This window comes from Nothoprocta perdicaria, unplaced genomic scaffold (assembly GCF_003342845.1).
Source record: "Nothoprocta perdicaria isolate Ctin4 unplaced genomic scaffold, notPer1 scaffold_26, whole genome shotgun sequence".
Taxonomy (NCBI): Eukaryota; Metazoa; Chordata; class Aves; order Tinamiformes; family Tinamidae; genus Nothoprocta; species Nothoprocta perdicaria.
This window is the reverse complement of record NW_020455488.1, coordinates 4,374,699-4,399,022: the sequence shown is the minus strand read 5'-3', so window position 1 is coordinate 4,399,022 and position 24,324 is coordinate 4,374,699. Positions and strand designations below refer to the sequence as shown.

The 24,324-nt window shown below is 37.5% G+C and overlaps 1 protein-coding gene across 1 annotated transcript in view; it reads right to left on the bottom strand.

The window, feature by feature from the left end:
• MAP2K1 (mitogen-activated protein kinase kinase 1) overlaps nucleotides 1–24,324 on the bottom strand; it is a 35,625-nt gene that overhangs the window by 10,118 nt on the left and 1,183 nt on the right. Inside the window, exons 2-5 of the mRNA XM_026040499.1 lie at nucleotides 11,141–11,351; nucleotides 8,172–8,318; nucleotides 4,838–4,915; nucleotides 3,410–3,461 (exon numbers count right to left, since the gene is read on the bottom strand). Coding sequence (XP_025896284.1) covers nucleotides 3,410–3,461; nucleotides 4,838–4,915; nucleotides 8,172–8,318; nucleotides 11,141–11,351 — 488 coding nt within the window. The remainder of the gene's footprint in view (nucleotides 1–3,409; nucleotides 3,462–4,837; nucleotides 4,916–8,171; nucleotides 8,319–11,140; nucleotides 11,352–24,324) is intronic.

The window sequence follows — 24,324 nt, the reverse complement described above, 5'->3', positions numbered from 1 at the left end:
TTTTTCCCCCTAGGGTAACACTGAGTCCTGTGTTTTCCCGCCCAGCAATAATGCTGACGTGTCTGCTGCATTAACCAGTCACACCAACATGTGGCCCTTCGCCGCTCAAGTCACAAAAAGTCAAATCAAATCAAAATGAGTTTCAAAGGGGGGATCTCATACACAAAAGCTTTCTTTTTTTTTCCTCCCTTTCTCTCCACCCTGAAAGCTGTATTTTACAATCTTACATTCCATTCATTCCATTAAAAAAGAAAAGTGCTCAGCACTCATCTGCTGGACAGACAATACAGCTCTTTCTTTGTGAAGCAGGTTCACATCCAAGATACAATTTCTCATTTTGCATCTTAGTATGAAAACATGCTTTACAGCAACTGCCTACATCTGCTTTCCATGGGGAGCTCAGTAGCCAGGGCTACAAGCTTCTCAGGTATTGCGGTGTCAGATACAAGTAATAAAACACAGCGATAGAATAAATTCACCACCGAAAATGGAGTTATCGCTAACCTTGCTATCTTTAGATAGAAAAAGATGCATTTTTTGGCCTTCTGTTGCTATGTGAATGTGTCTATTTATTTTAACTCACCTCGCAACAGAAAACAAAGAGCTTACAACACCGAGTGTGCCACTTGCACAGATTTTTCCCCTGGGGACAGGATGAGTGAGAACAAACAATACATGTTAGGTGTCAGTAACACCGTGTCASCACAGTACTACAGGCATTAAGGACAAGCTATAGGGATTAAAGAAACTAAGATAGATCTCCAATTATTACAGCCGTGCTACCAAAATAGTGCAAGCCCAGTTATACCAGCAGAAACAGTCTTTTACTAGCAGTATTTTTTTCAACTGGGATTCCAGAAAGAGGCAGGCTGGAAAAGAAAAATCTCCACCTGCTCAGGAAGGGCTTTCCCCATATAACATACTGCTATACTTAATCAAGCTAGAGCCACGTCTGCAATAAGCTTGGCTTTTTTAGGTAGTGTCATCAATCCAGAAAGTAAAAGATTTAATTTTTGTGTGATAAGTACTTCCAAAAGAGGCTTTAGAAAGAAAAGGGGAATTGCTTATTTTCACGATTCTATGTTCTAACAACAAATGCTGAGCACCTAAAACAGACAGCAGATAGATCAGTACATTTACAACATATTCTTGCACCTCAAATACAACTTTAACATTTAGACATGTATTATCTAAGCATGTTCAAGAGCACTAAACCCTACTGACACAGTCTGACTCTACGAAGAGTCAGAAATACATATTTTTAGTGTATTGCTTCCCCCCCCCCCTTCAGTACCATTCTCTCCTTATTCTGGAGGTACCATACAACAGTGCAGTCAATATATAGCTGGGCATGAACCAACTCCAGAAGAGAAGCTCACTGCAGGAGAGCACCATGCTTAGCAAGAAACAGAAGCAGGAACCTCGAACTAGGTCGACAAGCTGTAACGGATCAGATTAGTGCACAAGCTTATTTACGGGCTCCACAAATAGGGCAGAAAGGGGACTGGGGAAGCAGACCTGGACAGTAAGGGACACAGGAGAGACAGTAAGTTTCAGTTCATATGTCAAAAGATGAAAACATCCAATTGATTTTTCTCTTATCTGCACTTAAGGCTTGTAGTAGCCCTAATTATGAGCAACTTTCAAAATGTCAGTTCAGGCCCCATTGTACCAGACCCGACAATGAATTTTCTATAAAACATGTATGAGCCCATGCACTCCTCACCCTGCCAGCATGCACGGTACCAAAACAAAGCTCAAACTTGCCCAACTTGTGCAAAGAATTCCATGCTGCAAGGTGCATCCAAGCTAGTAACTTTACAACCAACATACAAGAGGAATCCCTGTCTGTCTGCCAYGTGAGCTAACTGATCCTACAACGGATTGTACAAACTCGGATTGCCAGTTACTCTTTTCTACGGTCTGGCTAGCAAATGTAAATTCAGATGCATATCGAGTGACTCCTCTGATGAACATATTTTCATGATCTGAAGATTGGTCTCATATGGTATGAGAATTACTGAACAGTTGGCATAGTTTATACATATTGCAGGATCACCACAATAAACACTGCCACTCAAACAAAAATATGAAATGCTCAAATTCCAGTCATCAGTTTACACCGATGTCAGGGATGACTGAATTTATTACTTTACCAGATCATGTGTCATTTTTGTTTTTACAGAACATGCAGTAGCTTAATGAAACAGCTGGGTTGAAAAGAGGGCAACAGCAAAAGATGCTGGAAATAACACACATTTATTTTACAGTAAAGTCTAAAGACTACAGCAGATGTCAGAAATGACACATTCCTTTTACATAACTTCAAAATCCACATTTTTTAAATACCTTTCATTATAAAGAGACTCAATTCTGCATGGTAGATGTCTAAAAATAGCATGTGAACTTGATACAGTGGGTAAAAAGTACTGACTTGATTTTAAAGCCACTTTATTGGCAACAATGAATCCTGAATTCTTGAACTTATTTTAGATTAGAGATTTTGATTAAGATTTTTTTCTTAGTTATACTTAGTAGAGCTACCAAAGAACAAGTAGTTGCAGTGAAGAAGTCATGATACTGCAGAGCAAAGCTTTTTTAATATAGTCTCTTCCTTTGTGAAAAAAACCCCTATCAGTTACGTAATTAAATAAAATCCGAGTTATCTTATTGTGACTGGTTTATATTCTCCCTTAACTGACTATGGACACAGAAGCTACGTGAAGAGTTTCCCTCCATACTCAAGCTGCTGATATTCAAACAAAGATGCTGCCACAAATAAACCACGCAGGGGAAAGTCTTCACTGCAGCTACCCTAGAGAAAGGTTTCACTGGGCCCAAGTGCCACTGCAGGTAGAAATATACAAGAGCATCTGAGAGTGCAGCACTCTGCAGAATTGCAGCCTGTTTCTGCATCCACCCATGTTCACCTAGAAAGGTAAATATTTTTCAACACAAAAACAGGTATTTCCTCTAGAAACTGGAGGGCAACTTAAGTGTTACTGAAAGGGAAACAGAGGTTGTACGACTGCGGTCTTTAGCGAAGGACCGTTTTCATTGCAGGCGTGTCCCAAGTTACAGCCCCAGCTCTAACACCCACCCCCAACCCAAGAAGCCATCCCAGCAGCCAGCCAGCACAACCACACAGAGGTGGTCTGTGTGTGCATATAACAAGAGGATACTGCATTTAGGGGTGGGAGACAACCCACACAAACTGCAGACAGGTAACACAACACAAAGGTATTTGATGGCCTTACTAGAGATTTAGAGAACAAAACCAGCATAACATTTCATAAAATAGCTCTCCAAATTAGAATTATGTTGAAGCAGAAAAARACAAAATACAAAAAAAATGCATTTTAAGTTGAGTAAAAGCAATGTGAAAGAATATATAACATCAAATCCTCACCTCTATGCATTATCTTGTGCTTTTCTCTCAGATATGTGAGTCCTTTTATCACCTATAAAAAAAAAGTTTGTGAAACAACAGATCATACTTCTTTGTGCAAGAATTTCAAGATGTAGCTATGAATACAACACAGAACATTAATCCMAAAACATAATTCTCTCTAATATTCTGTTTAAACATTTGCCTCCAACTCATACTTAAAAAGAGAAACAAAAAACCCCAAATTACTGGAAATTTTCATAGGATCATTAAGGTTGGAAAGGACCTTCAGAGATCCTCTAGTCCAACSTCCCCTGCACATGCAGGGTCACCGAGAGCATGTGGCACAGGGCTGCATCCAAGAGGTTTTGAAGATGCCCAGAGATGGAGACTCCATCACCTCTCTGAGCAGCCTCTTCCAGGGCTCTGTCACCCTTACTGTCAAGAAATTTTTCCTTAAGTTCCTGTGGGACTTYTGGTGCTTCAGTTTGTGGCTGTTTCCTCTAGCTCTCTCAGTGGCCACCACTGAAAAGAAGCCAGCCCCTCCTCCTCACTCCCTCCTGAGATATTTATAGACACTGATCAGGTCCCCCCTTAGCCTTTTTTACTGCAGGCTGTTGCCAAATGGGGGCGGCAAGCCTCGTTCGCTGGCTGGACTGACCTGGGCTTATTTGTGCCCCAGGGCCATAGCGCACTGACACCAATGTGGAGGAGGATGCAGCAAATGGCATTTATTGTGTAGTTCAGCTTGCCTAAATACTCCATTTGAAATGCGTGAACTCACCTACTGCCCTATCGGGACACTAATTTCAAATTTTCGCCTTGTATGACATGGGGTTATCAGTAAACTGCCTAAATTAATTATGCACCTAATTCCCATGACATCGTGAGATCTTCTGAACGCCATGCCCTGTGCTCTATGCCCTATGCTACACTATATCATCTACTTTCGCTAATCTCTACCTTATTAAGTCCTTAAAACACAAAAACTCCTACAGGCTGAACAGGCCCAGCTCTCTCAGCCTTTCCTCATAGGGCAGATGTTCCAGGCCGCTGTCCCTCTTTTAGCCCTGCGCTGGACACTCTCCAGTAGTTCCACATCTGTACACATAATTTGTTTCATTATAGATATGTTTTAATGTAAAACATAATATTGACCTTTTTTAATAAAAATAAACCATTTTCTTGATTCTGTTCTTATCCAGAAGCATCAGCAGAACACAAGAGCAGGAAATCAAAGCAAACAATGGAATGCATGTTACTCATTCCAGCTACCAAATTAATGACACATACAGGGACACTTTTTAAAGAGGAAGTCCCACATCTAAAAGTCCACTATTACCTATTCAGCCCACATCTTCCACTTCCCAACTAGTTGTTTCCTGTATCTTCGTTTTAACATGCCAAGATCAACTACCCACTTCCAGCCTCTGAGAGCAGCAAGCTTACCGCAATGCTAACTTTGCCCAATATCTGCTCGGGAATTCTGCCAGCCTTTTTCAGTACTTGGTCCAAGGAGCCACCATCCTATTAAGCATACAAAGAGTCAAAGTATAAGCAAACTCACCTAAAGGATTTTAAACAGATCTCTAATGTACAGTATATATTCAATAACGAAAAAACGGTGCTGTTAAAATTTGGTTTAATATAGTGATGGTGCATATCAGAAAACATTCAAGAGGAGGAATTAGTCAGCTATGCATTTACTTTAAATAAGCATTTGGCTAGTAACCACATCCACAATCCCACAATGATCTGCTGYACCAGTATTTCCGCAGCTTGGCTGTTGTTAAGGAAGGCTCACAAATATTTTTTGACCAAGCATTAGGAATTTAAGAGATTTCTGTACTTTTCAGTACATCACAACAACATATAACATTGGCATGCCCATTGCATGAAACTCACCTCCACGCTACTGAATGAGGGAGACTGAAGCAGCACAGAAGGTCTTACAATTCTGATCACAACACTGAGAATCATTTATCACAATGGAATACAGAGTTCTGCTGCTAAATACAGCGTGTGCTAGTAGCAGCCCATGGACACAGCCAAACCCAGCTCCCTCCTGCCTTATCCCTCTGGACAGGCACTACRCAGAGTTCTGCAGATGCAGGATGACTGTCAGCTTCCAAGGCCAATGGGATGATTCAGCAAGGCTCTCGAGAAGGCCAAAATAGGAAGAAATGTTTCTAAAGTTTCATGGCAAGCAACAATCTCACTAATTTCATTTGGTTAAGTGATTTGAATGCATGTAAATGCACCCCCATCAACTTCTAATACATTTCAAAGTTGCTAAGGGCTTCTGAGAAGGAAAACTTGAAGTGCTGAGTATTTTTAGAAATTGGTTCAACAAGAGGCTTGTGTGGATTCTTTTTGGATATACAATCCAAAAAGGAATTAAAGTGTTACTTCTAAAATTAAAAGCAATATCCAGTGATCGAGAATGTCATTTGACACCTCTCAGGACAGAGCAGTCCAATTTCAGTAAGCAATTTCTTTCTGCCTTCACCTACCCTTTTGTCACTTTCCTTGTTATCTATTTATGTAAAGAGGAAAGCAAGAATACAGGTTATTATTCTTCCAGGAATGGACTGCATCTAAATTCTTATCAGAGGGAAAGCAGAAAAAGAGCTCAAAGTAGCATTTATATTTTTTGTAACAAAATGAAATACGATCAAAAATGCACCATAGAAAACACACAAAATATCTTGTATATGCAGGGATACACTCTGATCTTACAATATAGCATTTTGGCTTTGCCTGGAGTCTGCATTTCTGGACAACTGTCCTTGCTGAGGCATCAGTAGTTTAACAGCGATGCCAGTCTGGAGGCGGGGGGGGAACAAAAACAAAAAAAACTCTACATTTTCCCCCGAATGCTAGCTCTGACCTTACCCTAAGCTGAACAACTAGCTGAACAACTCCAGTGCTGAGTAGTGCCGGCTTTAACCTCCAGGACCTTTCTGGAGCAGACTCCAATCTTTTTGCCTGTCAAATACCTTTTGACAAGTGAGGATACACACTGACCTTAACAGTTTTAGGCACATGGAAGTCAAGGATATTTGARTATGAGCAAAATGCTGGAGGTGGAGAAGGCAGAGATTCCAACACCCAAACTCACATTTTTAAACTAAAAAAAAATATTACAACTGGCACCAACTGAAACAAAAAGGCTAACAAAAAGGATAGAAATTAAAATATATAGTCTATTTTGTTTATAGCCTATTCTATTTAAAACTGACAACAGAAATACTCTCACCTAATCATCAATCTAAAAAAGGGTCAGAAACTTTTCATCCAGTGATCTACTTTAAGTCTGCATTTTAAGGTTCTAAATTGGGATGAAGCCACAGACTGTAGATATCAGTTGAAATAATCCACCTTCTCTTTCAATTTCACATCTTGCTGATCAGTTGTTCTCTGGATTTTTTTTTTAATTATTATTTTTTAATCTGGTTTGACATTGTCTAAATTTGGCATTAAAACACTTGATTTCATCCTGCCTTCTTTCAAYCTGAGAAGCTTCCTGCCAGATAGATCACACCCTCATTAGGAACGTTGGCCACGATGTCCTGTTACTTTTCTTTGATAACAGATGCAATTCCTTATCCTTTTTACTTATACACTTAATTATACATCACAGCCACATCTCCAAACAAACATCCAGCAACTGCTCACAAAAATACAACTTATATAAAGTTGTGTAAGTGTTGTATAAAACAACACAACCCTGAACAATTTCCAGAMGACCATTTTTAATGTGTATTTTCTTATTTTTCATGACTGTTTCCAATTTTGAGAAACTAACTTCTTTATAATTTCCAGTAGTTATCTGCACTTTAGCAGTATGCACACTTTCTATTCTGCTAGCACATATTTAAAAGCTGGATCATGATCACTTGTTTCTAGGCAACCATCAAATTCTAAAAATTTCTGTAAGAGAAGACCAGAGAAGCATTAAAAACAGCCGCATGTACTTTCTAGAAAAAAAATAAGGTTTCCCTTCAAAGACATGGTATTGTCAAAAAAAATTGTATTTCAGATTGTTAAAAAACTTCCTCTACTTGGCAACCAAGCGCAAAAAAAAAAAAAAAAAAAAAAAAAGACTGACCTTCCCTCCCAGAAAATTTGCTTTTAATGTTTGGCTCCATATGGTTAATGAAAGGCAAACAGATGTCTAGAAGAATATGTACTTTTCTAGCAAAATGAAACACAGTTAAAAGTTTTTTGGCTTTACAAAAAAAAAGGTGTATAAGCGTCTGGTCTTCCTCAATTGCTACACACTATTCTTTATATCTTTTGTAAGATTTGAAGAAAAAGACAAACTACGGATTAACCTGAATCAGAACAAAATAGTTTCTGACTGTCATAGCTAGCAGGGACTGCACAGCTATACCACCAATAAGTCAGTATGGATCACATGCTTTTAATACTGCATAAAAAACCAAGATCAACACCAAATTAGATCAGCTCTGTAAGTAGCAGAATTATGTCAATATTTTATATAAAGCAACTAAAAACACAGTTAAAACAGTTAAAAGATATTTGGGATGCACATAGTGATTCAACGGAGGCAGAAACCCTGAAGAATGGCGTAAAAAAAAAAAAACAAAACACTTGTCTATCCCAAACCGAGATTTAAGAAGTAAGTCTGAAACACAGTGAATGATTCTTTATTCATGCAGAAAGCTCTACCACGTTATCTCAAGTTCTGTTGACAATTGGGTTTTATGTTAATAGYCCATTACTAATTTCAATCTAAAACAAATATACATCTACTTACCATATGTTCCATGCAAATGCTGATTTCTCCATCACTGTAAAAGGCTCCATAAAAACCTACTATATATGGAGAGTTGCACTCATGTAGAACCTGCAGTTCACGAATGATCTGGTTTCGAATAGCTGGCTTGATCTCTAGATGAATTAACTGTAAAATAATCCATTGTTATTAYTTTCCTAGTGGCAAAAGGCCTTTCAGAAGGAACAGGTTGCCAAATAGGTTTTGTGGTCTCCAACCCAGCTTTTCAGACCCATCTGGAAAAAACATTGTGTAGCCCGACTCTCACAGCTGGTTCTACTTTGAACAGAAGGTTTGGCTCTAAAATCCTCTGAGGTCCTTTCTAGTCTGAATTTTTCTACGAACCAGTGAATTATCGGGTAATTATCCATTCTTATTTGGTTAGCGGMCTTTCAGAAAGGAGAAACTCTATGATATGGCATGAGGAAGTGGAAATCATCAACATCCATGAAAGATACTAGATATAGAACAAAAAAAGTGAAGCAGAAGTTATCCCCAAAATAGACAGTATTGCACAAAGCAATTCAAGTTCCTCAAGTTATCCAACCATTCTGTCTCTATTCCGTGTCCAGACATTACAGTCTCCAAAGCCAGTTTAGCACTTTCCCATTAAAAATGGCTAGAAAAACATAACATCAATACCAGATATTGTTCTTCACTATGGAATCATCCCAAAATGACTCAATTCCTGTTTTGATTAAGTATGTCAAAGAGCAGCAGTCATTAAGGGATAATCTATTACAACTAAAGACATTCTAAGTGATAGTATTTAAGGCATTATATTTCTTAATGTAATAATAAATTAGTAAGAGCATTCCATGGAATTGCAAAATACACAAAGATCAGAGTTAAGGTGCAAGTTTACTGTTGGGACTCTAATTTTGTAAATTGCAGGACAGCAAATTCAATGTTCAAAAATCTACAGGAGCAGTATCAAATTCCAGATGAGCCCTAGATATTTTCCTCTTCAAAATTTTTCTAAAAAGRAACTTCAAGGTAACAAATTATATATACATTATATATATATATATATAAAAATAAAGGGCAGAGGGAAGGGGCTACTGCAAGAAAATTTGTCAATTATCAAGATTATCATCAAGATTATCAGTAAAAGTAACTGAAGCTTCTAAAACATGCCATATCAATAATCATTATTGACAAAACAACGAAAGGTACATTCATTAAAGCATAAAAATATACTATTCATGCTGCAAATAMGAGACTTTCATCTTTTTTAATGAAACAAGTCTCCATTAGGACCTTCTGTTCCATCACTTTCTTTATCCCAAGATTTCTGATGGATGGAGTTCAGAAATGAACTCTTCATGTTGAAGAAAATCCATGAATGAATTGTTGAGAGAGATGTGTCACAGGATATATTGACTCAGAAACAGCTGCCAAAAAATATCTCCACAGTTTTTGTAAAGCACTGCAGGAGAGAATTAAACTGAATCTCTTAATAAATAATCAAATAATAAAACATCAGACTGACTCTAAATCTAGAGTGGGAGATTACATGAATTACACTGTTTCACTATACAGTTTCCTCATACAGAGCAAGAAGTCAATTTCTTTGGCAAAACAGAAGATCATGAGACATTATGGAAATGAAATTTTACTCACTACATAAAAAAAACAACATTCAGCAAGCATCTCAGCTGCATCCAAAATTAACAAACTGGGACAAAACTTCCTGTTAAACTCGCAGTAGATGAAAARATCAAATAAATTGATTTAGTTCAAGCAAATCCCATCAAAGTGTATATTTTATAATTCTAGTCCCTTAAAAGTGGGCATTTTTCTATGCCTCTCTCCAAATTGCCAGCAGTGTACTGAGAGTCAGTATGTCAGTACTTTTTTTTTTTTTTTAAATACTTCCCAATAAAGAAATTAAAGTTGAGTTTTCAGTTCTCTGTAATAACGGAATCACGATATGAATAAGCCACACGTTTCATTCCTATCAATGGCTAGATTGCTTGCTATGCATGAGCAGGTTCCTGCTTCCCTAGAGTACATTGGGGTACAACTTGACACACTGCCTTGTAAGAAATGCTACTTGCACAAGGAACTTTGCTCCTGGGAGAAAGAAGCATAAAGTAGCCAAATAAAAACATCCGTGCAGTCTCACACACCCATTTCTGCAACTTTATTATTTTAGTTTCCAGGGATTTTTTTTTTTTTTTTTCCTTTTGAGGAGGGGGAGAAAAAAAGAAGTTCCTCACAAACAGGTAATTTTAAATATTCTGATCTATTTTACAGAGTAAGCCACAACTGCCACGGGTTGTAAGGAATAAAAGCAAAGAAAATAATCATAGATATTTTCATATAGGAGTGATGTCCACATCACAACGAATCTGYGTAAAAGATAAGATGCACTGCACTTCCATGGAGCTCCGCGTATGACYACTCCCTTATTGAAAGTGTGAGGGGCTTTCATTTCTTTCAGTATCATCTATACAGGCCCTTTTCTGGTCTGCAGTAGTGAAGGGAAATCTTAAAGAAATGGAAGGGGATGGGGYGAACACCACACTTGCTCCAAAGCCTATGGCTCAGAACACAGGATATTGCCACCTTCTGCTAATCTAYGACATTTATTAATTTACTCTACATGTACTCGTTAGTGAATCAATTACATGTTCAGACCTTTTATTTGAAAAATGACCTTTTCAGCTATATATAAAATACATGCATTTGTCAAAATAGATACCTATCCTTTCACTGCTAACAAATGGAACGCTGTTCTTAGAAAAAGTGAGAAAGGTAGGATAAGTCAGTGCAACCTTTCCTAAACTTTGAAACACAAAAACTTCCCTGAAAGTTGGTATTAAGTATTCTTTATTTGTTAACATCACTTATTCATAGAAATTGTCAATTTATATATATATTTATTTATTTTTTCCTAAGAGAAAACCATCTAAAAAACCTTAAGTTCTTGTTTTKGAGGCACTCACCTTTCTTGCCATTATGAGACCAGAAGGTTTGTGAGATACTTTGAAGACCACACCACCATTTCCTGCTCCCAGCTCACTGATCTTCTCAAAGTCATCATCCTTCAGCTCGCCCACTTTTTGTTTCTGGGTGAGGAAAGCTTCAAGGCGCTTTCGTTGCTGTTCGTCCAACTCTAGTTCTTCTAACTTCTTCTGCAGTGCTTCCAAATTTGTCCTGTAAAAGATGAGAACCAGAGGCTCAATTGTTAAGCTGGTTGAGCTTGCTCACAGTGCTGCAAAATGAAGAGCAACATACCTCAGAGGTCAGAGATTGAATGCGAAGCATTTTTCCACCTATATGATTGGACCAAACTTGTGTACCTCAAGGCAGTGACTGCATACTATAGGATCCTATTTACACAAATAGCATTTTATTATCAATTTATTACTGATAAAACAACTACATAAATGTATCCCCAGGAAACAGCGTCCCCCATCTTCRGGGTTCTGTGCAAATTCATGCATGTTTAATTTTAACATCAACAGGAGTGAGCTTAATGAATTAGCATTTATGGATAGAGCACATCACTCTGTTGATGCTATATTGACACATTTTCAAGGAATTTGCTGTCTTTTCCTGTAGAATTGCTCTAAAGGAGTTATTCACTGTTTCTCACATTTTTATAATAATCCAGTTTGAAGTTTCTCACTTAGATATCAATAAAAATTTATCATAAACAGCCAAATACGACAATTTCTCTTCTGTTTATGCACTGGAGAGCCTTTATTTTTCTAACTGGGGAGGAAAAACATCTGCCCAGAGATTTTAGCTTTACTTTTTCTTTTATTTAAGGACACATGAAGCAGTAATATACRATTGCAAACAGCAATTAAATTAGGGAGTACAAAAGTTTATCTCCTATGAAGGTTCTTTTTTAATAAATTCAGATCCCATGAAAATATTGCATCCCAATAAATATGTCATTCTAACAAAAACTCCCTGAAAATTTCCTCTTTCCAACTGCAATGCTGCAGTTGGAAATATTTAACAATATATCAGCAATAAATATTTAACAATAAATCCATGTTTTGCATATCCAAATTTTATTTTTCCAGGGAAAAATGGCCCAGGGAAAAATGGCCCAAAGACAGTAACCTTCAGAAACAGAAACTACTTTTACAGAGCTTATACTACTTCCCATCAAAATCATCTTATTAAAATTCACTAATAATCAAGAAAACTCTTTCTACTTAGCACTTCATAAACATCCACTTTCAAAGCATGCTGAAAAGGAAAATGCTTTCTGAAAGCCTAGTAAGGCACTGRCCCCTTGAGAACATACAAGGCTGATTCTCAAAGTAGCACGGACAAATAACCCCTGGCCTCAGTGGGAAGATGAAGTTACAAAACGCAACCACCACCTCATTAATTAGAGAGCCTGCACTTTCAGGCAAGATGATAATCTTGGTTTAAATGTGCTCAAGGTTTAATCAAAGCAAATAAAGAGGATGTAAATGTTCAGAGCTTTTCCCTACTACCTGATCACTCTGAAAGTTTTAGTGCTGCATCCTTCACTTACAGCTGGACTGGCTGCACAGGATGCAGTTGCCACTAACTTAGCTCTTTCAAGCATCATCACTTCCGTGGGAAGGGAAACGGAGCAGAAACTCTGATGGAATGGCAAATTTTGTTCCCAGACAATTCTTTTGAAGTTGCAGAGTCCATACAYTAGATTACTTAGGCAACGATGAGAAAACAAGGTTTATTCACAAGCAAAAATAAAGGGAAAGGGAAGCCAGAAAAACAGAGCAAGTTCCACAAACTGTTTGCCCTGGGTAATTTGACAACACTGTTCAAAACTCAGCAAACTTCTACACAGTTATTCTATTGTGGTTATACCAACATAAATCTCTCTGTCCTAAAACAAAACAAATTTCATTCTGGTGCGGGCGATTAGTTTTCATGCTATGCCACAAGGAAACATGCTCTTATTTCTGCCGTCCTGCAGCAACTTATTCCTGCACAATCATACTGAAACAATTATTCTAAAGGATCCACAATGAACAAACTTACTGTGCAGCTAAGCACAGCTTAAAAGGCCAGCCAAGTTCCTACAGATTCCATTGTAAAGAAGAACCATGAAGAGCCAGTTTTAAAAACTTATTTCTGAAACCTAAAACAGAAAAACRATTAATCACAAGAACCTTTTCAAATGGGCCTAGTAAGACAAAGACAAAACCAAGCCTAACATTGAAGTAACATGTGTATTCTGTGGAATAGAGCTGAACTAGCCCTTCTTACCATTATAAGTGCAAGATAAAAATTGGAGTGATATTAAGCAGTCCTTATTAACCTACAATCATAACGGTACTCAGGCACTTGCAAGCAAGTGCATGTGCAGTTAGCCTTGCTGTTCATCAGACTCGGACAAGAGCAAGTTTTCCATACAAATCCTTGATAGATGGTGCTCAGTAAGAAATACCAATTTGTGTACGTTAAACATCGGGGTCTTTTGGAAGCATGCATGTATAGATTTATCTAAAAATCTATAAAACCTATTTGTAGAACAGCAAGGATCCCCGGTTTGAGCTACTTCACAAGACTGTCCTTTCAAATATTTCTTTAGATTAAAAGCAGAGCAACTTTATCATTCATCCTCATTCACTAAAACCGTTTTTTCATAGCTGTTATAGCAGCTTTTAAAGTGTTCTTATATCAACTTCATGCTACACCAGAAAATATGACTAAAACTTGTACTACATCAATAAAGCAGTTTTATTGGATGTGACTTTTGCAGCTGTATATGCTATTCTGTATCAGTTTTTAAAGAAGTCAGGACCAAGTTCACAAGAGTTCAACATCTGCTTGGATCTTTCTTTCACAAGCAATCAAGACCACCTGGAGTGCAGGACATTTGAAAAAAATTATCTTAAAATCTCTGAAAGCAAAATAATGCAATATTTTCAGTATTGATAGATGCAATTAGATTCAGAGGACTTCAGTAGGCAACACAGCTGCAAGTTTACATATGGACTTGACCTAAAAATGGAACCACTGGAAACAAAAAAAAAAGACCAAAAACACACACACCTTAACAGGGSATTATAAGGTTTTGTTTGTTTTTCATCTGCTCCAATAAGCCACAGCAACAAACGATGGGAGAAAAACATCCTTACTTTGATTAGCAAGTTTGAAGAAGGCAGACAGAATTTGTCATCATTATAGGAATTACTGAAGAGAAGGTTGTTCATTAAGAAAAAAATAAAAGGAATTAGAAACACAGAAAAAGGATGCAGAATAATTTTTCTTGCTCTGTTTGCTTTTGAAGCAAACAATGATTCAGTTTTCCTCTGAGGCAGAAGAGGCTTTCTGGCTATGCACACATGACACAGAGATGCTTGAGCACATGGCCCACAGCAGACAAATACGCTTGTGTGATGAAACAGGAACTGTCACACAGATGTTTCAGTAATACAACAAACCATCTTGCTTATATAGCATCTACCCCATCTGTGACAGCCTGGTGCAGGTTTAYATTAGAATTTTGCCTTTTTTTTTCCCCCCCTCAATCTTACCAAGTACAACACTTGCTAGATATACAGAATACCTGAAAAACAGATAAGTTTTGAGACYGTGCTGGATTTTTTTCAGGACTTTTTTCAGCAACTGTAAAGCGAACAAGTCTGAAGACTGAGACACTAACCAAACAAAATCACTATTCAGAACATAATCATACAATAATACAACAWCTCCAGTTTTTTATGATATTTGAATGACAAATGGGAGGACAGAATTCAGTTTTCTTCCCRTTACAGTCCTTTATTTGAAGCATTAGATATTATTACTTTCAAGTTTAAATAAATTAGGGAATTTGTGTTGTGACAAGAGCTTCTGGTAATTTAGTTTCAGTATTTCAAGGCAGTGGGCCTTCAGTATTGAAAATAAACTGCTGTAAGAATAGTCCCCTCTGACAGACAGCTGTGACAGTTACCTGGACCTCACTACATAAAAGCATTGCAACTAAGTTGCAAAGAAAACACACATCAGTAAAATCCAATAAATCACTGCATAAGAAATGTACAAATAAACAACAAATACATAAAAGGGAATATTTAAGTGAATTCTGCACCAGAACACCATGRAAAATGGCAAGGAAGCTTTTTTTAGCTAAGAGATAGCATACTGATGTGTGCCTGCAAAAGCAGCATTAGCACTTACTTAATCTTATGTAAAACTTGGAATAAAAGACAAAGATCCCTATTAAAATTCATCACCATTGCCTTCTGCAGTCTTGGAGCTGTTTTTTCTCTGTCAAAAAAAAAAGCAAAGGCTTTGCCAGAGTTCCATCAAAGCAGGAAATCAAACCAGCTCAGAGCTTCCCTCTCCCAAGCATTCCTTTGAAGCAACAGGTTATCGTTTAATTTACTGCTATCAATTTTCAAGCCAAGCACATACTAAACATACTGCACTAGGGAAAGAATCCAGCTTTTGCAATGTGATCATCTCAATGAAGCAGCGGGGAGGTCAGGACTGCTTTGCCCATTTGTTAAAGATGCAGTTTAATTCCACAGAACACACTCAGTAAATACATTATTAATTAGCTAGAAGAAATGAATAAAAATGCTGCATAGCTAACACAGGCAAACCCATGTAAAAAAGTAGTCTTAACTACTGGACTCAGGATATGACTGTAAAACCTCTTTCGGACCAACAAGGGAAAAAAAACACCACTCCATGTAAGAAATAGGGAGGTACCCCAGCAGCTTCTTTTTCTTCCTCCTCTCTAAGCACATCACCAAGATCAGGTGTTCTGGAATAGGATTTAGCTCTGTATGCTCCTGACCAAGCAAGCTCCCTCCTACATGTGCATCATTACTTCTCTGTTTCACTACTCAGACACACATACAGCACACTGCCCTTCCCGGATCTGCCTCTTCATCTCAGCAATGGCCAAGAGCAGATGCTTACAAAAATACTGAGGGGAGGTAATGCTATAGTAGATCCCTACAGCTGTTCTTGGGCTACAAATTTTGTTATCAAGTCACTTTAAGCCTTTCACAACGTTCCTCAGAAGTTGTTACTGGGAAGGGAGGAAAAATAAACCAACAAAAACAAAATCCAAAAATCCAAAAAAAAAGTTATCACTTTATTTATACTAATAATGCTCCAAATATTTTAAGAATTTGGAAGTGTAAGACTTTAAATTCACCTCAGTGACAGGCTAACTGCCTAACTGCACACAACCATCAAGTTCACATTCAAGCTATACTCAATCCTAGAGTCTACCCCAGGAAGAAAAAGAAAAAAAAAAMCACCAACAAAAATCTTTTCTAGAGGAAATAAGAGATCTGATCAAGTCTTTAGTGGCAATTTGTCACAGTTGTGCAAAGTTATTACCACCAGTTTTGCAAACTGAACAATTAGGATGAGTGAAAGCATCAAGAAGTGCGCTCAGTTTCAGATCCGCTGCTCTGAGGATACAGGCTTGGGGGCTGTTTTCTGGAACAGTGACAGTAACGCATTCCCTGAGCCTACACAGCTGTCAGTTTGGAGACACAAGTAGGCAGTTCCCTGCTTCATTTCCACGAACAACCACAATCTGGGAGCTAACATGAGGAATTAAGAACATCAAACCCATTTTGCAGTTTTGAAAGGCAGACTACTATTTTACGTGACTGTGCTAAAACTGGGCAGTAAGACAGCTTTTGTTTAATTTAGCTTTCCCTTTACAGAGAGCAGTTCACAGAATAACAAGAAAAACAATGTAATTACAGCAATCCCCTAGCTTACAGCACAGGTAACTCCAGGCTAACTCCAGCATAGCCTAGTGAAACCTGTGGTTAAAATAATGTAAAGAAATCAGAACTCACTCCAGGTGCAGAGAATTTTTATTTGGAAAAAAAAATACTTTTTATTCACACTTATAGCCCTTTGCTAGAATGGAAAATAAGTCTTTTATATAATCACTCAGAGTGAAGAGCCCCACATGTCTGCTCATTTCTAACATGAGCTTTGACATGTGATCACATCACTGCACTTTCAGGAAGCAACAGATATGTTGGAAATATTTTAATATCATCAGAGAAAAACTCCCAGCACAAGATACAGGTAATTTCAACTAAAATCTATTCCTTAATAAAAGGAGGACTGTAAAAAGAATGCAATAGAAAAGTATTGTTCTGCTTGAAAAATACGCTGGCACACTAAGTGCTATTTAAAAAGTTCTCATTTTCTCCAAAGCCAAAAGACATTTTTAACAAGAAAGGAACCATATAGATACCATACAGCTTCAAGTCACCTGGTGTCTTTAACCTCCTGAATCCCTAACCACTGGCATAACTTTGCTCCAAAAACATCTCAAAGGCTGATCTGTTAAATTAGGAAACCTTGTTTTAAGCTTTTCCTGTCTGTTGCTTTAGCCTAACCAGTCTTCCATTAAACACTTCAAGCTTTCTATTTTTTTTCCCCAATAAAATGTGTGCTTTAAAGCGCTTTTTAGTGCTGTGGCCAAGCTATGCAAATGGTTTCGCTCAACTAGAAGGTTTTTGCAGGGCTTGCTGTAGCGTGGAATTCTTATTTGCTAGCTTAGCAATCTCATGATAAAAAAATAAGATCATACACTGGAAATCCAAGTTCTAACCTCCCTTTTCACAAACGCACACACCTCACTGATGTGTCTCCCAGTCACTACTACCGCCTCATAATCCACCAAAAGAATCACAGAACAGTTCACGCTGGGTTACAAACAGAAAAACAAAAACACTTATCGGGTATTTCAATACTGGGTATTATATTATTATAATTACAAGAATATTTATATATACACACATCCCAATTAGATAAAATACCTCTATGAATAGGAAAGAACTGCACCAGAAATGCAATTGGTGATTGCTAGATTTGCTCCATTAAATCAGCTGAGTTTTTTTAAAGGAAAAATAAGTCCTTAAAAAACCCTACAAAATAACACACTGAATTGTAAAATAATTGTAAATAAATAAAATTTAAAAACGGCAAGGAAGCCATAGAGGTTTGCTCTAAAAATTCGCAAGCAGATTTTAAAATGCCATTTTTTTAATATACAAAAGTACTGCTGTAACATTCCTGTTTCTCGCTGTCCAACTGCAAGCTGAAACAACCTGTTTCATTCCCAGTTGTTTGACACATGCGGACCAGTCACAGACACAGCCAAATGCCTCCTCCCACCACGGTGCCTGTGAGTCAGAGGAATACAGGCCAAAGCCCATGTCCTTGGCCACCAGGAGATGAAGCTGGTCTGGAATTTGCTCCTCTTGTTTAGACATGTCTGGGGTTAACAATCACTTCTCGTTTTAACAGATGCTTGCAAAGAGATACCAGGCAATGAGTTTGTCCTTCCTTCAAAACACTTCAGCTCCTGTGGGCAGTAACTGGTGGAAAGGCTTGCACACCTGTTCAAAAATATAAGCAAAAAATTCTCTCCGTGTTATGCTATTGAACGTGTACCAAATCAGAAGCCATTCTCCTGCTGACTTCTAGAGACATATCAGTCAAGAGTCTCCCACTGCTTTCTTTCAAGTAAAAACTTTTGCAAGAATTAACTCCTCCTCTCAAATGCAGCTAGCTAGCTAGAATCCATTATTGCCAACTTAAGTTTACAGTGCATTCTGTAAACATTACAAAAAGCAGCAAGTCCCAGGGCAATAATGGGACAGTGACTATGCCTTCAGGAAGATGGAAAAGGGGTAAAACGGAGTACAATAGAAGGGAGGGCTTTTGCTGGGGGGATAGGGAGGGGAAAAAAATTAGTATTTTTTAGTATTTTCAAGGAAATATCTAGGTTTACCATATATAAGGACAAAATTCCCTCCCCAGTTTCTTGTGTATACTGACATATTTAGCCAATATGCTCTCAGATAGTTGACCGATGTACTTCCTGTCTCGTGTGCTCTTAAAAAATCCTTCGTTTCACTGTCAAAGAGCGCTCAAGCAGAGACCCTTTGCTGAGATTACTACAAGGCCCAACATGGCCCATCAGTTACAGTGGTAGTATTGGTATTATGATAATCATATAATCAGCATGCGTTATGGGTTTGCATAGTCTTTTTCAATTCTAATCTTTTAAAATAAAATTAAAAAGGAGAAAAAACTAAAAGCAACAACCTTTAGCTCTGAGACTCTTCAATTTCAGCTGGCAGTCAATTTATTCTTCTTGAGGCATGGATCTGAAATTATTGAATTAAAAGATGTCCTACTCCAAAATCACTGTAATTAATGCATTTTACCATATCTCCACAGCATCTCTCAGGCTCTGGCACAGTTACCTTTTCATTTTCTTTAAAAAAAAAAAATGAAAGGCTGTTGCCATGAGATGGTTCTGCCTCATCCTTTCCCAGTTATTCCTCTGTAGGTAGCCCTGTTCAGAAACAGATGCATTTAGAATCTAATAAAAAAAATCTGCGAGATTCTCGCTGGACTGGTTCCCCAATTAAGTTTACCATGCACTACATGAATGCTGGTGTAAGCACATGGGACACTGCAGAGCCCCTCTAAGAACTAAATTGGGCTTCTTTGGTGGTCAGTTTGCAGTCATGCCACGTGATGACGCGACTCWCTGCAAGAGAAGGGACAAGAAGAGGGAAGCACAGGAGCATGTGGCCAATACAAGGAGGGGCCAGGACTTCTTCACGGGGAGCAACATCGTGCACATGTTTCAATGTCAAATCACATCTTCAGAATTTTATCTGCAGAATCAGGGTTGTAAAGGACAGAAAATGAAAGACCGCTGGATTCATATTAACAGCCTTCACTTTGCTTACCTTTTAATCTTATGGTAACGCAACAAGACTCCTGATTAACTTTTTTATATTAATTTGATTTTCAAACAAGGTCAACAGCATAAAAATAAAATATATTCTCCATTACTGTTATTATGCTTATATTTAACTGTATAATTAGATATGGTATTTACCAGTGCCTCAGTATTAAGTTTCTTAAACACTATGAACCACAAATCTTTTTAATTAAAACTGAAGGATTCAGTGAGTAACAAAAGACTCACAGCTTTCTTGGAATTATATGGCATTTATGATGACCAACCTAAAACACATCCCCTTGTACCATACAGACTTGTAAAGCCTGGTTAATCCTTTTCTAGGAAGGGATGTGGAGGATGAGAAAAAACAAAGTTCTGATTTTTTTTCCTTAGAACCATTCACAAATTTGTAGTACTTCCATGTACACACTCAATGCAACTAACTACTGTACAGCCAGCCTTGTCATAAAATTGCATCACCTCATCCTCCAGAACACCAGACACACAGAGCTCCTTTGAAGTCAAAGGAACTCCATATAAGAGCTGCCTCTAATCAGACATTTTTGCTAAATAAAAGAATACCAAAACAAGGGAAGCAACCCAGCATGCATTAAGAATAACAGCTTGGTGAAAGCCTTCCTGCGGCTTTGTCTTGACTGACATCCAAGGAGAGCCACCAAAAACATCACTCTATATAGGACAATTCCTCTCAAAACAAGGTCTGCCAGGGAACAGTTCCCTGTTTCTGCTGCTGTCCTCGGGCCACTCCATTTTGCAATGCAAACCTAAAGGCGACCAAAAAACAGGTGATGAGAGAATCTGCCTTTCTACTCCCACAAAGCCCAAAGTGAAGTTTCCTTGAGAAAGATGCATCTCGATTTTCCTTTTTTTCAGCATCACAAGTAAGCAACTATTTCTTTTGCAAATTGAATTTCAAAACAGTTCTGCATAGTTTCTCAAATTTTTCTTTGATTATCAAATACTGGTATTTTTTCAGAAATAATGCCATCTATTCAATTGCTTCCTCAATTCCATTTAAATAGAATTAACAGTAAGAAACATCAAGAACAGGTGATATGTTAAGAACTGCAATATTAATTTGTGGCTGGATTTTGTCAGTCAGTTTCTGATACATTAGTCTTTCACTTGAATGGTTTAATGGTTTAAAAATGTTCATCATTGGTAGAAGCACCACCAATGACAGCACTATCCTCAATTAGCTGCTCTGCTTATAGATGTTTTTGCACTTKCTTCCAGACCAGAGGGAACAGAGTTCACACAGAAATTAAAACTTGTAGATGCTCCATCCTTCTGAAAGACCCATTTCTTTATAGCACATTCTAAAGGAATAAAGAAATCTCCTTCTTAATATTGACTTTTCTTTCACATCTTTATCTAATTAAACACCAAAACAATTGAAATTCTCTCTCACAAYGAATCTTCTTGATTGTGCTCATTCTACACCTTGTATTATATCCTGCTATGTCATTGCTGAAGTTTGCTTCGTGTTACGTTCCTAAAGCAGAGAATATCTCATAGATTTGATTTGGGATATACCAGGTATGATATGGCAGCTGATAATAAACCACATATACAGCTTGTACAGTTTGGAATTGTTTAGATACAGAAATACAACTTGAAATTTCAATCTCAACCACTTCAAAGTGATTTTTATGAGAAATTTTAAAAAAGATAAAAGTTTTAAAGCAGTATTGAGATACATACTTCAATACAGAATCCTCTTGAGACAGAACAGCGGAGGTTCTATTTCAGCACAGTTTGTAGATAATGCCTCATCTGAGGTTTACAAGAAGCTAAAAACAAGTTGYACCTTGTCTTCACTGTCATTTTAACTCAAAACAACTCCCCCACTATAACGCATAACCCTCCTTGCAGCTTGCTTTTCCTGGTAAAGATACAATTCAGTAATGATGAAGTAACTTTCTTTTCATGCTAAGAAGTAATTAACAACAATATAGAAAGTGGTATTATCTTCAGATTTATCCTCTTGCTTCTTTGAAGAGCTATTTAGTGTACTCAATCTAGCTTGGACTTAGAAAGAAATGAGAAGTTGGGTAACAACTCTCATTAAATTTAATATTACAGATGACAGATACAGAAGTTTGAGAGGAAGAGAAAGTTCAGAATATGTTTCTTTTTCTTTTGGCTGACAAGACAGCAAACCATTTGATACATCCAATCAGAAGAGAACTACCGCTTTCACTCAAATTAATTTTCTTTCATTTCAGCTCTTTTCTCTGTGCTTTCCTGGCAGAATTGTTGTATAGATACACCCATGCGGCTCCAATGGTATCAGAAAGAAATTAAACCTGCATCTGGCTAATATCATCTTGTTTAATCCTGATGAACTAAAGCAACGGGGACCTGACCAACAGCTATATTTTCATGGATATTTTCATGATTAATTCAACTCTGCCTGTGTAGCTGCCTCTCAAGAGGAAATGTCCAGAACAGAAGTGAAGTTCACAGAATAGAGCGATCTTGTATTAAATTGCCTCTAGCGTACAAATTGGTAGCAAGGGATTTAGAAGGCCATAAAGAGACCCAAATCATCCTTCATGAATGATTAAAATAATCACTACAAATAGCAAGTTACAAATAATAAAGACTGCTATAAGAGCAAAAAAAGAGAGTTTTTAATCAAAATACTCACTAGATGCATATTTAAAATCCCAAATTACTTAATTCAGCTATATTCTACCCTGTCCAGCATGGCATTAATTCACCTATATTCTACCCTGTCCAGTGTGGCGAAAAGAATAACACAAGTCAGGATCAGATCTCCAACACATTACTTTTTAAAGCTCATATGATATGTTTTCCTTACTGTAGTCAGTATGTTCCAACACCAAATAAGGTGGACGACAGAGTACAAGGCAGGAATGGAAAGCAGGACATCCTGGATCATCTGATCCCTTCYTTTATTTCCTTCCTTTCCCTGTCCTCTCTACCTCGAGGCTACAGGCAAGGCATCTTACGTCCCTATTCACATATGAATCAAGCTTCATTATTTTAAAACTAGCAGTAATGCTCGCCCCCCAAATGTTCCTTCAAAAATCTCCCTATTCTGACTGTTAGAAAGTTTCCAGCATAAAATTACTGATGATCCTTGGATTTTATGGCACCACCRCCTTTGCTCAAACAATCCTTTGCATTCTATGATATTCAGGCCCCTTCATTCATTTACAGGCATCAGTCCTATCATCTCTCACTCAGTCTTTATTTTACTTAGCTAAATGCTCTGAGCTCTTTTCATTCCTTYCCTTGAGAGGTTTTCTCTCCCTGAGAAAGAACAGGGAAGCAGCCAAGACAATTTGCTAAGTGACAGGTTTGTATATGGTGCAAGCAGAGGAGCAGCTGGAGGTCCACAAAGCCAAAATTCCAAKCGAACGAGGAACTAAGCTTTAAACAGAAAAGAAAATAATATTGTAGTTTATAGATGCCTAGCATACTTCAAACACTTGAAAATGTATCTGCATATAAAAATAGACATACACTTCTGCCACTGACTTCAAGCACTCACCAACAGGAAATTCATAGCAGGAGAGAAAAAAAAGAAAGAAAAAAAAAAGAAAAGGAGAGTATCAAGCTTATAGATGAAGATAATCTTTCAGGTTATCATGAGACCATTTCCAAATTCTTATTCAACTGTTCTTGGCAATTCAGTGTTTCGCGATAAGGATTTAATATTTGTAGGAGGAATAGATATTTTCATGATTAATTCTGTCTATTCATGGGAAAGCAAGTTGCTGCATTTATTTTTTCATTCAGCTGTTAAAAAAAAATTAGCACGAAATTGTGACAAAAGCCAGGTAAGAAGTCTAATGTACGACCAAAAGTAAACGTCGAGGAGATAGGCGCACCTAGTAAATTAACATACAAAGCAGAAAATGAAGCAAGATAATTATTTTGTACAAATAAGATTTAAAAATCCCAGGAGAGCCTGTAAGCTTTCAACAAATAATATCAAACATGTATAAGAGATTTAAAATTAACGACATTCTTTAAGAGAGAAGTGCTGAAGGAATACTATGCCTAATATAGTGGYTGGATGGTGATTAATTTTAGGTACCAGATTAAACAAGTGATAGTTGTTTACAAGTTTATTCTATGAATTAGACTAATACGAAATAGGAATCCATGAAAACTAGATCAAAGAATTTRCAGCTACCCTGACAAAAGTCTACTGGAATGTGCTATATAAACAAATATAAAAATAACATTTTCCCCCAATGGTCCAGAACAAAGACTGCATAATATTCATATCAAAATTCTCAGATACAGTCAGCAATCCCTGCCTAAAGGCAAGTAAATCTGCAGGTAAAGAGCTCACCTTCATTTAATCGTGAAATCAGCYTGCTAGATATGCCAGGGCTGGAGTTGCCAGATACT